General features: G+C 34.9%; 1 protein-coding gene across 1 annotated transcript in view; it reads left to right on the forward strand.

Annotated features, from left to right (window-relative positions):
- The window catches only part of TMEM67 (transmembrane protein 67), a 43,845-nt gene extending 30,867 nt beyond the window's left edge, over positions 1 to 12,978 (forward strand). Inside the window, exons 22-28 of the mRNA XM_008689142.2 lie at positions 1,693 to 1,773; positions 2,265 to 2,381; positions 5,701 to 5,817; positions 5,924 to 6,028; positions 6,764 to 6,866; positions 10,603 to 10,745; positions 11,771 to 12,978. Coding sequence (XP_008687364.2) covers positions 1,693 to 1,773; positions 2,265 to 2,381; positions 5,701 to 5,817; positions 5,924 to 6,028; positions 6,764 to 6,866; positions 10,603 to 10,745; positions 11,771 to 11,851 — 747 coding nt within the window. The 3' untranslated portion in view covers positions 11,852 to 12,978. The remainder of the gene's footprint in view (positions 1 to 1,692; positions 1,774 to 2,264; positions 2,382 to 5,700; positions 5,818 to 5,923; positions 6,029 to 6,763; positions 6,867 to 10,602; positions 10,746 to 11,770) is intronic.
- The last annotated feature ends 2,098 nt before the right edge of the window (positions 12,979 to 15,076 follow it).

Here is a 15,076-nt window from a genome sequence, read left to right on the forward strand (position 1 = left end):
TCTATCATCAGTATAGTAGTGAGAAAAGAATTCATTTTATAGGCCAGTATACATTTTTCTGAGTATATTGGATTCATCTGGATGTAGAGAATTTAAAGGAATGCATCTGAAGCTTTTCATATTTGGTTGAGTACAACAAAAACAAAATAGCAGTGGCTGAAGTGAAAGTGACTATTATCTCCCATGAGAAAGGGGGGCAGAGATGTGCAGCGCAGGCTGGCTGCATGTTGCCGCCGAGACGCAGAAGCTCTGACACTCGGGACGTCCATCTCTCAGGTCACCTCATGGTCTGTGATGGCTGGTGGAGATGAAGGAGGGAGTCGGGGAGAACAGTTCACCCTTTTTTCTTTAAGAGCCTTTTCAGAAGTGCTGTTCAGCATTCCTTGGCCAGAAGTCCTTGGCACATGGCCACACTTCACTGCACTGGTGTCTTTGAGCTGGGCCGCAGTGTGCCCACTCCAAGGAGGGGTCTGTCACTAAGGAGAAAGGGGAAAGGATTGTTGGGGCAGTAACTAGCCATGTCGGGCACCACCATCTCACCTCATTCTTTGTTTCTCACTCTGCTATCATTCTGGTAGTATTTTGTGTGCACACGCACATGAGCGCGCGCGTTCTCTCTCTCCCTCTCATATAAATAAATAAATAAATAAATAAATAAATAAATAAATAAATAAAATCTTTTTAAAAAAGACTTGATTCTCATAATGTTAGTCTTGTATTGTTTACTCTTTTTATCTCCCTAAACCTAGTTTCTTCAACTTTTAAGTGGTATCCTTTAGTTTTTAAACTTCGAAAGTTGCTGTCTTTCAGGTCCTTTAAAGGGATCTAAAACAAGACGTATACAAAATGTTAGGGAAGTGTGTTTAGTAATCAGCTGCTGCAGATTCATTTATTTATTCACTCCATATATGAGTCCATTTTGTGTTCTAGGCACTGTGCTGGCCCAAGGATATGCTTAACAAGAACAAGCTGCAGATTGCGGCAGGTGCTGTGAAGGGCATCAGTAGGGCGATGAGATAGGGAGTAAATGGAGAAGAGGCGGGTGGGAGTTATGATCGGGAGACACATTGCAACTGGGTGGTTAGGAAATGTTATCTTTCTCTGAAATATATCTAAGTAGGTCTAAGATGTAAACTTTTCTCTTTTGATTTATGAAATAACTTCCTTTTCCAGTATTGTAAAAGCTAAGAAAACACTTGAAACCATTCCATTTGACTATTTAATGTATTACCTGCAGTTGAAATAGAATATTTGATATGTGCTTTTTATGTGCTACTCTGTCAGGAAAGATTAATTTGAAAAGCAGCAAGTTTTCTAATGGCTTTGGAATTTAGGAGATGGGCAGGATTGCAGAACCAGACGTAAATCTGGCCATTAATACATTGGTTTATGCTAAATTTTTTAAAGCCCCTCTCTTTCTTCCCCCACGTTTGTCGTATTGTGTTTTAATGATACAGAAAAGTTTTTTAAATTCAGAATAGGTTCCCTCAATAAATCTTAACACAATTCCAAAACCTTATTTCTTTGACAGAGGAATCGGAAATGATAAGTCAGATTTTATCCCATAGGAACCGTTTAGAGGCCACTGTGTTCTTGGGTGGACTTTCTTTTTTCTTAAGATACTATACTGTGGCTATAAAAGCAAATTAAATTTTAAAAGCTAATAAGCATGAACTTGGCTTAATGTTTCAGATCATGTTCTTTGCTGTCTTTTATGAGAGATTTATAGAAGATAAAATTCGACAGTTTGTGGATTTATGCTGTATGAGCAATGTAAGTACTTTCTGACTTTATCTTGCAACTGTTATTTTTCCCTTTTTAAAAGGTCACGAGTACATTAAGAGAGGCTTTAAAAGTGATTTGGTATGATTGAATTTTTTAGTCCAATTTGCTACTGATTGTTAATTCCAGAGATAGTTATAATGAGCTACAAGTTAATGTTTACTGCCTTAGTTTCTTCTTCATTTGCAATTCTTAATTATGAATTCCTTATCCATCAAATAATTCATTTAGCAGAGTCCCTGAAAAATTTTCATATACCAATCCTATTTCTTCCTTTCTTAGAAAATGTCTTCAATCTCTTTTCTATCTACTTTTAAAAAATAACATTATCCTTTATTACTTACTTGTCCTATTTACATATTTTCCAAGAATTCAACCCTCTTTATTTTGAGAGAAAGGAAGCAATTTTAAGAAAAACCTAATTTTCATTGTTTTCTTTTTCTATATGAGTTGCTAATTGCTTCTTTTTTCTCTTTTTATAGATATCAGTGTTTCTGTTATCCCACAAATGCTTTGGATATTACATTCATGGTAGATCAGTACATGGGCATGCAGATACTAATATGGAAGAAATGAATATGAACCTTAAAAGAGAAGCGGTATGAATGTATTTAACATCTTTTAGTTTTAATTGAGAGATGGGTTCTCTTTTCTTAATTTAGGATTTGTAATAATATTTTTAAAAATTCCTCATTGATTACTTTTGAAAGTTGCTAGAGTACCAACTCATTGCCCTGAACATTGACAAAGGGAAAGAATCGAACTTCATCCTACAGTTCCTATATGAACTGTATTTCAGAGTAACCAAATAATTCATGAAGGGGAAGTTCTTATAAAAGAAAATGAAAGGAGTTCTAATTTAGTAAATCATCATTTTGTGGTGACTAATGGATTAGTGCATAGAGGCTGCAGTCATCAGTGGATGCTAAAACAAGTGAAGGTTGACAGGGAACTTTATAATGAGTTATCAGGTTGACGTAATCTGAACACACTGGCTCAGTCTTACTACAAGTAAAAATTAGGAAAACCAACATTAATCACTTCCCGTATGAAGCAGTAGGAAGTACATAACATCACTTGTGACATATTCCTGCCTGAGAAAATGGAACCTGAATATAATCAAACCTCTAGATCTAACCACCAATTTATAGGAAGTAGAGGAGATAGAGGGATCAATGAAATAATGCCATAGGAAGCAGTTAGCCATATCCAGAATGCAGGATGTCTCACAGGACAGGTGACCCAGCGTCTCCAGCAAATCAAAGGCATGTAAAGAAGAGGAGGGGTGGGTGGTGGTGGTGGTGGAGGAAGAACTATTAGATAGAGGGGCGCCTGGGTGGCTCAGTCATTAAGCGTCTGCCTTTGGCTCAGGGCATGATCCCAGGGTCCTGGGATCAAGCCCCACATTGGGCTCCCTGCTCCTCTGGGAGCCTGCTTCTTCCTCTCCCACTCCCCTTGCTTGTGTTCCCTCTCTGGCTCTCTCTCTCTGTCAAATAAATAAATCTTAAAAAAAAAAAAAAAGAACTGTTAGATAGGAAGAGAGATTTAGAAACAAAACTACGAAGTACAATGTGTAGACTTTGGATCCTGATTAAACCAAAAATTTAAAAAAAAAAATCCTTGGGAATAATCTGGGTGATTTAATTTAAGAACTAAATATTAAATTATAGTAAGGAATGATTAATTTTGTTAGATGGGAAAATGGCGTGGTGGGTTTTTGTTTTGTTTTTTTTAAGACCTTATTGGTTAGAGATACATACAGAAGTATTTACAGATTTGGGGTTGGGTCATGGATGGTTTACTGTTCTCTGTACTGTGTACATTAAAAAACTTCCATAATAAAATTTATAAAGAAAAATAAATACTTGAGAGGAAAAATCAAGAGGATTTATTGACTAAAGGACTATACCTGTGACTTTTAAGAATTTAATATATGATAATGGCATCTCAGAGAAAAACAAATTTAATACATGAACTGGTTGGTTAACTATTTGGTTAACTATTAGAAATTATACCCGGTTTGAAAAGTTACATGTAAAAAAAGAATATTTGAGATTGGGAGGTGACTTTTTAAGCATAAAGAATAGAAAGCATCATAAAGGGAATATTAATTGATTTTACCTTATTAATGGAGAACATTCACATAGCCAACAATCATGTAAATGAAAGACAGCAAATTTGACTAAAATTCCCATAACAAGGATGACAAAGATATTGATAACAGTGTTGAAAGTCATACAAATCATTAAGCAGACCCTTAAAACCTCAATGGAAAAATGACAACATAATTATTAAGTACATTAAATAAGAAACAGAGGAGACTAATAAACCTCTAAAAAATGTATAGCTCATAAATAAATACATATAAAAAATAATATTTTTGCCCTCTTCAAATTAGCCAAGTTTTTTAAAAAAAGCTAATACTTAATAGCACCAAGGACATGGTGAAATGGGCACCCATAAAACTACTGGTCTCAGGATAAATTTGCAAATCTTCTGGAAAGCATTTGGAAATATATATACCAAGAGCTTTTTAAGAGTTCATTATCTTTGACTCACTAATTTTTTGAGTCTAACTCCAGGAAATGATTAGCAATGTGAATAGCTAATTAGGTTCAGGATCTTCATCACAGGGGTTATTTATAAGGGCAAAAAGAGAACATTAAGCAGTTGGTTTTCATACACAGTGAAATTCTTTGGTAGACATAAAAATCATGTTTTATAGAATATTTAATGACATAGAGAATTGCTAGGATATAATGTTAGGTGAAAAATCAGTGTGATCCCAGTTTTATGCCATCTATATCTATATGCCTGGGCAAAGGACTGGAAATAAAATACCTTAAAATACTTGTATCTCTGGGTGCTGAGATCATAGGTGATTTTTTTTTCTTTTCTTTCTTTTTTGTACCTCTCCGTATTTTATAAATTCTCTGCAATAGCATGTGCTTTTTTTTTTTTTAAGATTTTATTTATTTATTTGACAGAGAGAGAGACAGACAGTGAGAGGGGGAATACAAGCAGGGGGAGTGGGAGAGGAAGAAGCAGGCTCCCAGCAGAGGAGCCTGATGTGGGGCTCGATCCCATAACGCCGAGATCACGCCCTGAGCCGAAGGCAGACGCTTAACGACTGAGCCACCCAGGCGCCCCAGCATGTGCTTTTTTAACCAGGGAAAAAGAAAGCTTTTATTATTTTTTTAATAGAGAAATTCACTACATGTAGATTTCTTTTTAGTCTGTAGAAAACCAAGTGTTATATTATGTTTGCAGATTACATTTAGACAAAGAGATTATTAAACTCTGAAGTAGGCAAATAAAGCAAGAGAAGGGAGGCAGGAGGACTTGAGCTGACCTTGGAGCATGGATGGGAAGTAGCTAGGGGGTGGGGTAAGGCAAAATTTTACATCATTTATGGTTGTCAGGATTCAAGTTGTGTCAGGGAGACCTGAAATGGATATCTGGTCCGTGACATTAACTGTTTGGTCATGTATCACACTACCTTTTTTTCGCATTTAATTAAGAAGTGTTCTAAAAGTTTTTAGAAAACAAAAAAGACTATAATTATAAAAGTAGTTAAATCTAAGACTAGACTTTTTGGCATGCATTAAAGAGCAATAAAATTAATCATAAGTAAAGCTATGAATATCAATATACAAAGAATTTAGTATGGATTTTTTTAAAGTAGGGCAAAGGAGATGATATAGAGACCTAAAGAGCATATGACAACATAGAAATTAGTAAAACCCAGAGGGGAGTGGCAACCTTGGTTAATGTCAATCTCTGTCTCAAATATAGTTTCAGTAAAATTTCAGTTAGCCTCTGAATCTTGTGATACCAACTAAAACAAAAATGTTATATTTTCTTTTTGAAATAGGCAAAATTTTCATGGTCTTTATTTAAGTTTTTTTAACTTTTCAGGAAAATTTGTGTAGCCAGAGAGGTTTGGTACCCAACACAGATGGTCAGACTTTTCAGATTGCAATTTCTAGCCAGATGAGACAACACTACGACAGAATTCATGAGACACTAACAAGGGTTTGTATAAAGTACAATTCAGGTATATTTTGCCAATATTTCATGTTATTTAAAAACCAAGAACGTAAGACATGTTGCATTTATTCTTATTTCTTTTTCACATCAGAAAAATGGCCCTGCCAGACTATTGAGTTCATCAGCAAGTACTTTTGAGCAGAGTATAAAAGCATATCATACTATGAACAAATTTCTTGGCTCTTTCATTGATCATGTATGTATGTCAGCATTTATATTTCAACTAGAAGCAAATACAATTTTTAAAAACCAGTAATGTCAGTTATTTCTAAGTCAGTGGACTTAGAGCCCTTTTTTTGCCTATCAAAATTAATACTGTGGCTTAAGGACAGAGTTAGGTTATGTAAAACTAAGGTGACATTTTGTATATCTACTAGCATATGCATTTTATGTATCTATTAGCATAATGATGGTTCCCCTAAAGTAGGTCTACTGGAATTTTGTTAACTAATTACTGAAATATTACTATATTTATTAATTATAGAAATATGCTGTGCTACGATTGTATTCCTAAGAAGCTTGTAATTTTAAGTATATCTAGCCCTAGACATTTAAAACTTTAAACATTTCTTGGGACGCGTGGGTGGCTCAGTCCGCTAAGCATCTGCCTTTGGCTTGGGTCATGATCCCAGGTTCTTGGGATCAAGTCCCTCATCAGTCTCCTTGCTCAGCAGGGAGTCTGCTTCCCCCTCCTCCTGCTAGTCCCCCTGCTTGTGTGCTTGCTCTCTCACTCTCTAATAAAAAAGAAAAATTTAACATTTCTAAAGAAAATTTTGTTATAAAGCCCATTGTAGTAAAATCAGTCTTTTTAAAGAACAGATTTTCTTCATGTGTTATTCACTTTTCATTTTCTCTCTTTCTGATTTTACATTAATTGGGAAACATTTATTTCACTGCTGTTTTTGAAATAACTGTTGTCTTTTTATATTAGGTTCATAAGGAAATGGACTACTTTATAAAAGATAAATTGCTTCTTGAAAGAATTCTTGGAATGGAATTCATGGAACCAATGGAAAAAAGCATCTTTTACAATGGTATCCTTCAAATCCTTTGCTGAATTTGATTACTATTTTCAAAGTTTGAAAAAAAAAAGTACTTACGGCTATTTTCTTCTAATTTTATAATTTTATATAAAAACAAAGGAAACATAATGAACTTAGTTAACTTCATGGTATAGTAGTTTTCCGTGTTCCATTTCATTATGTCATGTAGCAGGAAACAAAAATATAAAAGATAATTATTCCACAAGAAAGTAAAAAAACTGAATTTCAAAATCAGTGGTAGACATGGAAGAGATAATAAAACACATAAAATTTGGGGGCGCCTGGGTGGCACAGCGGTTAAGCGCCTGCCTTCAGCTCAGGGCGTGATCCCGGCGTTATAGGATCGAGCCCCACATCAGGCTCTTCAGCTATGAGCCTGCTTCTTCCTCTCCCGCTCCCCCTGCTTGTGTTCCCTCTCTCGCTGGCTGTCTCTATCTCTGTCAAATAAATAAATAAAATCTTTTAAAAAAAAAAAACACATAAAATTCAGATTTTTTTTAATTTGATATAATTGACAGATGATGTTACACTAGTTTCAGGTATATAACATAGTGATTCACCAACTCTATATGTTATGCTCAGCTCCCCACAAGTGTAGCTACCATCAGATCATGAAATGCTTTTATAATACCACTGACTACATTCCCTACACTGTACCTTTTATTCCCATGACTTATTTATTCCATAACGAAGCCTGTATCTCCCATGCCCCTTCACCCATTTGTCCTTTCTCCTGCCCGCCCCTGCCAACCATCAGTTTTCTGTATTAATATGTCTGATTCTGCTTTTTGTCTGTTTATTCATTTTTGGTTTTTTATTCCACATGTAAGTGAAATCATATTGTATTTGTCTTTTTCTATCTGACTTATTTCACTTAGCATAACACCCTCAAGATCTATCCATGTTATTGCAGATGGCAAGATCTCATCCTTTTTTGTGGCTGAGTAATATTCTACCGTGTGTGTGTGTGTGTGTGTGTGTGTGTGTGTGTGAGAGAGAGAGAGAGAGAGAGAGAGAGAGAAAATATATATATAACTCTTTTTTGTCCATTCATCTATGAATGGATACTTGGGCTGCTTTGATATCTTGGCTACTATAAATAATGCTGCAATAAATGTAGGGGAATATATATCTTTTTGAATTAGTGTTTCTGTTTTCTTCAGGTAGATGCCCAATAGTGGAATTATTGTATCATATGGTATTTCTATTTTTAGTTTTTTGAGGAACCTCCATACTGTTTTCCACAGTAGCTGTGCCGGTTTATATTCCTACCAACAATGCACAAGGGTTCCCTTTTCTCCATATCCTCATAAATGCTTGTTATTTCTTGTCTCTTTTATTTTAGCCACTCAGACAGGTTTAAGGTTTTCATTGTGGTTTTGATTTGCAGTTCCCTGATGATTAGTGATGTTGGGCACCTTTTCATGTGTCTTTTGGCCTTGATTATATGTCTTTTTTGGGAAAATATCTCTCAGGTCCTCTGTCCATTTTTAAATGGGATTGTTTGTTTTTTGGTGTTGTGTAAGTTCTTTATGCATTTTGAATGTTAACCCCTTTTCTGATATATCATTTGCAAATATCTTCTCCCATTCAGTAGGTTGCCTTTTTGGTTTGTTGATGGTTCCCTTCACTGTGTAAAGCTTTTTATTTTGATGTAGTCCCAACAGTTTATTTTTGTTTTTGTTTCCCTTGCCTTAAGAGACCTATCTAGAAAAAATGTTGCTATGGCCGATGTCAAAGAAATTTCTGTGTATGTCTAGGAGTTTTATGATTTCAGGTCTCACATTTAGGTCTTTGATACATTTTGAGTTTATTTTTGTGTTTGGTGTAAGGAAGTGGTCCAGTTCCATTCTTTGCATGTAGCTGTCCGGTTTTCCCAGCATCATTTATTGGAGATTGTCTTTTCCTCATTGTATATTCTTGCCTTCTTTGTCATAGATTAATTGACCATTTAAGTGTAGGTTTATTTCTAGACTGTCTGTTCTGTTGATCTATGTGTCTGTTTTTGTACTAGTACCATACTGTTTTGTAGTGTATCTTAAAATCTGGAGCTGTGGTACCTCCAGCTTTGTTTTTTCTTTGTCAAGATTACTTTGGCTATTTGTGGTTCCATAACAAATTTTAGTATTATTTGTTCCAGTTCTATGAAAATTGCTGTTAGTATTTTGATAGGGACTACGTCAAATCTGTAGATTACTTTGGGCAGTGTGAACATTTTAATAGTATTAATTCTTCCAGTCCAGGAGCATGAAATACCTTGCCATTTGTGTGTGGCATCTTCAGTTTCTTTCATCAGTGTTTTACTGCTTTCAGAGCACAGGTCTTTCACTTCCTTGGTTATTTAATTCCTAGGTATTTTATTATTTGGGGTATAATCGTAAGTGGACTTGTTTTCCTAATTTCTCTTTCTGCTACTTTGTTATTAGTGTATAGAAATGCTTCTAATTTCTCGGTATTAAGTTTGTATCCTACAACTTTACTGAATTCATTTATTCTGGTAGTTTTTTGGTGGCATCTTTAGGGTTTTCTATGTATGGTATCATGTCATCTGCAGATAGTGACCATTTAACTTCTTCCTTTTCAATTTAGATGCCTTTTATTTCTTTCTCTTGTCTGAGTGCTGTGGCTAGGATGTCCAGTAGTATGTTAAATAAAAGGGGTGAGAGTGAACATAAAATTCAGATTTTATGGGAATGTGCAGTCAGTGGAAAACTAATAAAATACTTAAGGAAGAATAACATTTGTGATTAATCTTTAACATTCTGTTTTTCATTTTAGCCAAATCCTTAAAAATTGCAGATATCTGTGATAGGAATAGTGACTAAACCTGGTTTCTTATCATTAAAAAGGTAGTATATATGTCACTTTTAATGTGGCTGATAATCTCTTACATGGGTCGGTAAGAATGGAAATGATGTAAGCTATGTCCTGGCCTACATATCACCTATTCTTGCATTATTGGGTGTCGTGTGTCGTGCCAGGCCCAGGACACACAGCACAGACTAGTGGGCATCTTGAATGTATGAGGGGGTGATGCTGGGGTAGAAGTCTGTGCAGGCACAGGCTCGGTACAGAATAGTGAGTGAAAAATCTAACCAGACACAGAGTCAAGCGGGAAGAAGTGGAAAAGTTGGCATGGAAAAGTTTGAACGGCATCTTAAAAAACGTTGCTGTTGTCAAGCAGGAGGGTCAAGGGAAGAGAGGCAAAGACATTTGTACAGAACAACATTGTTTCTAGATACATCTCTTAAGGCAAGGGAAACAAAAAACAAAATATGAAATTAACCGTAGAGGACTATTTAAGACACAAATTATAGCTCACTGTGCACTCTTCAGTCCTTGCTGGTTTTGTTTTTTTTTTTAACTTTATCTTAGAGAATCTTTCTAAGATTCTTTGGCCTTTAGTTATATAAACAAATAAGGGGTATTCATTTTACCTGGTCTTTGAAAGGTATTGACTATATACTTACACTACTAGCAATTACCAACCGTTGGTACAAATGTTAAAATTACTTTTTATGAGCAGAATTCCTTGACTAACTTTTGAGATTAGCAAATTTTAATCCCCTTTGTTTATTTTTTTTGAAAGCCATGAAGTATCATAAGTAATAGTTTCTGTTATGCTATTTTTAAATATCCAAATTTTATCACTGGAAATTTATCAGAAGTTTGTTCTATTTCAAAATTTCTGACTTATATCTTATAAATCACTTTTTTAAAAAAACAGATGAAGGATATTCTTTCAGCAGTGTTCTGTATTATGGGAATGAAGCCACTCTTCTTATTTTTGATCTGTTGTTCTTCTGTGTTGTGGATTTGGCTTGCCAAAATTTTGTTCTAGCAGCCTTCCTTACGTACCTACAACAAGAGGTAAGTTTAAAAATTTTTACTGGATTTAAAAAAAAAAAATACTTTGGAGGTCGGTATTTTATAGCAGAGAATAACAGTATGTGCTTTCACTAGGAATTTGTTAAGATTTAGAATATGATTATTCCCACCGAACAAAAGAAGAAACATTTCAACCAATTACACTCCTTCAGGGTCTGAAGTACTGGGGTATTGTGGAGGGCGTACGTTGCTTAAGCAAACGTGAAAGGAATCCAGTAGGAAGACATTTAAAGTGCTGATCTCCTAGATACCAGAAGTAGCAGCGATTAGAACTGAAACCAATTTTACCGTATATGTTTACTAAGACTTAAAAAAAAGTTGAAATTTTAAAAAAGTAGCAGTAATTAGAGTTCCCTTCGCCCTCTGCACCAGATGTTAGTGTAACAAAAAGGCAAGCTCCAGAGAGCACGGAAGATCTCTCTAGCTCAGGACTCAGCCACAGAGAAGCCCCTTTATTGGAACTGTCGCACATTTTCTACCTGTGTGGATAAAAAACACTTGCTGGATGGGGATGGGGACTGAAGTGGAGATTTTTTAAAAACGACAAATTTGTTCTGGAAATGTTATTAGTATCACTCAGATATTCCCCCATTATGTCAAGGAAGTATATGAATTAGTAATATATAATTTATCAGTCTTTGACAGGGATCTAAAATTATAAACAAATTCTATCCCTAACAGTTCTTTTGATGTTTCCATAGCTTTTAGAGCTAGAGGTAAGTTGCCTTGCAAAATATTTGATAATGTATTCCTGTGAACATGAGAGGATTTGTATTATTAATTCATCAAAATATATTCTAAATAGGAATATGCACTTCTTTGATATCATGAAAGTTGGTAAATACTCTTGCAATAATTTTGTGTATCACCATGGAATACAGATGCCTGATACATGAAAGTAAATAGCTGAGAGAATTAGCTAGTTTAATTTAGATCTTTTAATTGATGTGCATATTTAATTTTCTTTCTCTATTTTTCATTCTGAATTGTTTTAACTTTTTTTCCAGATTTTTAGATTTATACGTAATACAGTAGGACAGAAGAATTTGGCATCCAAAACATTGGTGGATCAAAGATTTTTGATATAATTTTTTGAGCGGATAACCTAAAGATAATATAGTTGTGGCAAAAACAGTCATCAGGTTAGTTTGCCGTAGTTTTTAAAACTTTTAATACAAATTTTTCTATTTTTATTTGTTTTCTAATCTAAAGAAAGATTTATTTTTATAACTTGTGGGTACATAACTTCTTTGTGAATATATAATGTGATATAATGAAGAATCTTGTTTTCCCATTTGTTTTGGTATTTAATTCACCAACTCATAAATTAGATACACTGACAATGGGGCAAAAGAAGTCTAAGCGTTGCTGCCAGCAGAACACTTTTTAATGATAAAACAGTCCCCATCATTGGTCTCTGTAGATAATTTTATAAACTGGGATTTGCCTACATTTTCTCACATTGACAAAATTATTTAATTCCAAGTTCAAGCCTGGTATTTTCTAGTTTTTACATATGTTATGATAAATAAATGTTGGAAAATGTTTTCAAGTACGTAGAAATTTGAAATTGTATATTGCTAACTCAATTTGCCTCATTTTAATTGCTCATCCTGTTTGGCAATGGACTAATTCCCTGTTGGATTAATAGGCATTTCCTGAAATGGTATATATTCACTCCTTTGTATACCTGTATTGTTAGGTCAATATGTCCTTCCCATCAAGCATGTATTTATCTTAAATATCACTTACATTTAAAAAAAAGCCATAATGTATGACATTTTCCCCAATATAGTTTTTCAAACATTTTAAGTTACTTAACATTTTAAGAACACTCCCAAAGTTTTGCTCTTTAGTTATGTTTAAAAATTATAAATAATGAACTGTAAATTTATTGTGTTAAATTGACAAGGTGACTTACTGAAAACAAACTTAGGCCTCATAAGTCAGTAGCCTTGTATTTTTTTAAATAAGGAAAAAATATTAGGATCCAAAGTGTAAATTCTGAGCCATGTAGTTAATAATTTTCCATGATATGATTTTCACTGTATACCATGGACTTGAAAGGCATCTTCTATTTCAAGTATAATGATCATTAACCCCCAAACCATCATTTCTTACTGCCTTTTCTGTTAACCTTGTGTAAATACTTAAATGTAATGCTATGTAAATACATTGTTTATATTTTTGAATTGAAAATATGGAGTAAAACATTTGATGTCTCTGTTTCCTGTTTGATTAATATGTATTTCATGAAATAACATTTAGGAATGAACAACACCATTGCGGCAGGGGTCCCCAGTCTTTGCCAAAATTGAATCTTTTACATTTCTTTGAATCTTAAGGATAACTGAGAAGGAAGTAGGGCTAAGAAGTCAAGTATTTGAAACTACAGTTTCTGAAGGGTCAAACTACAGGAATGCCTTTATAAAAGCTGCAAAGAGAAATAAATGTAATAGTATGGATTTTAAAACCACTTGCTCAGAAGCATATGAAAGAAATTCAACCCTCATTCCACACATGAGAAGTTAATATTAGTGTGAATGTTTGAAAATGGCATTTTCAAAAAATCGGATCAGTTGGCTTACCTAATAAATTCACACAGAGAAAAGTCATTTTTAAAAATCCTTCTACATGAGTTTTTTACAATATCACCTTTTATTTTGGTTAGATACATAAAAATGTGTTCAGATTTTCATACACTGTTGATTCCTTTGTTCACATTGCTACAATTTAAATTCTATGATCAGGTGCCTAATTTTCCATTAGATCCATAATCTTTTGTCTTTCTGTAGAGCCAGTTTACTGTACTTTGCATCTTATACCCCCAATTTTACTGATGACCTAGAAACATTTGATAAGTCTCCTCATAATTTCATAATGAAGCAAACTCTCGGTTCACCTAGAGGTTGTTTATAAGCTGGTGTGTGTTTAGTGCCCCCCATAGAAATGCATAGGCCCCTAACACAATTCTGGCAGATCAGTCTGTGTTATGAGATGTTTATATTTGCTTCTTTCTCTGGCACTGCTGTCCTAACACCCCCTTTGGAGAAGGCTCCGCTGGTTACCCAGATTGGGAAGCATTCAAAATGACTAACTCAGTGCTTGCAGGCATGAAATATGTATCCTTTTTGTTGTCTGCAAATATTGACAAATAAAAGCTGAGGGGAAATAAATATAAGGCAAGGAGCTGTGTGGCTTAATGGAAAATGCTCCAGATTTAGTAACAGGAGCCCTGGATTCAAATTAGAATTTTGCCCCTGTCATTTACTAGCTTTGGGACCTTAAAACAAGTCATTCGACATCTTTGAGCTTTAGTCTGCATCTCTACAATGGAAATAATACCCTTTGTTTACCACTTGTTATAAGGATTAATTCATGAAGATAAACTTATAGCAGTGAGTAAACTATGAACACTAAAATTTTTATAATTTTTACTTTAAAACATCTGCCTCCAAATCTATTTTCTATCTTGGTAATAAATTAATTCCATAATATTAAAACCCAGATTACTGATCTCATTAACGGACCAACAAAAATCTGAGCCTTACTCCTACTTCAGCCACCCATCCTCACCAGGAAGAGGCCCTCCCTGGTAGATGTCACAGCCGTCGGTGACAGGAGGCAAGAAGGAGCTGTTGTAGACATGGTTTGTGGTACAAATTAGGAAAAAGGGAGAGAATGGAATATTGTCTTTGGAAGGGCGAGTTTCATTTACTCATGCATTTGTTCATTCGAACGATATTTCTACCTCTTTCCGCTCCACAGCCTATCAGAAGGGTCTTACGATTGGTAGAGGAAGCAGATGTATTAACCAGTAATTACAGCGATCTGAGAAGTGCTACAGCCGTCAGCGTGTGATGGGAAAGCTCTTAACTGTGTATGTGCAGTCACTAGGACTTCAACCTGAGAAAGGTGGTATTTGATCTAAACAAGACAAGGCCAGGGATGCCTGGGTGGCTCAGTCGGTTAAGTGTTGGCCTTTGGGTCAGATCATGATCTCAGGGTCCTGGGGTTGAGCCCCCTGTCAGGCTGTCTGCTCAGCGGGGAGCCTGCTTCTCCCTTTCCCTCCGCCCCTCCCCCTGCTTGTGCTGTCTGGTATGCTCTCTCTGTCAAATAAATAAAATCTTTTAAAAAATAAATAAACAAGACAAGGGCAATCAAAGCAAGAAACGGTCTGTACTCTGAGACGAAGTATATAGCAGTTGGGCACTACCGGTAGTTTGAATATGGAAAACATGTATTCTTTAGATTTTTAAAATTTGCTGTATGTTATGATGTTTTGACATCTTAAAATTTTTTTCTGGCTAGGG

This window comes from Ursus maritimus, unplaced genomic scaffold, assembly GCF_017311325.1.
Source record: "Ursus maritimus isolate PB19 unplaced genomic scaffold, ASM1731132v1 scaffold_9, whole genome shotgun sequence".
NCBI classification, from domain to species: domain Eukaryota; kingdom Metazoa; phylum Chordata; class Mammalia; order Carnivora; family Ursidae; genus Ursus; species Ursus maritimus.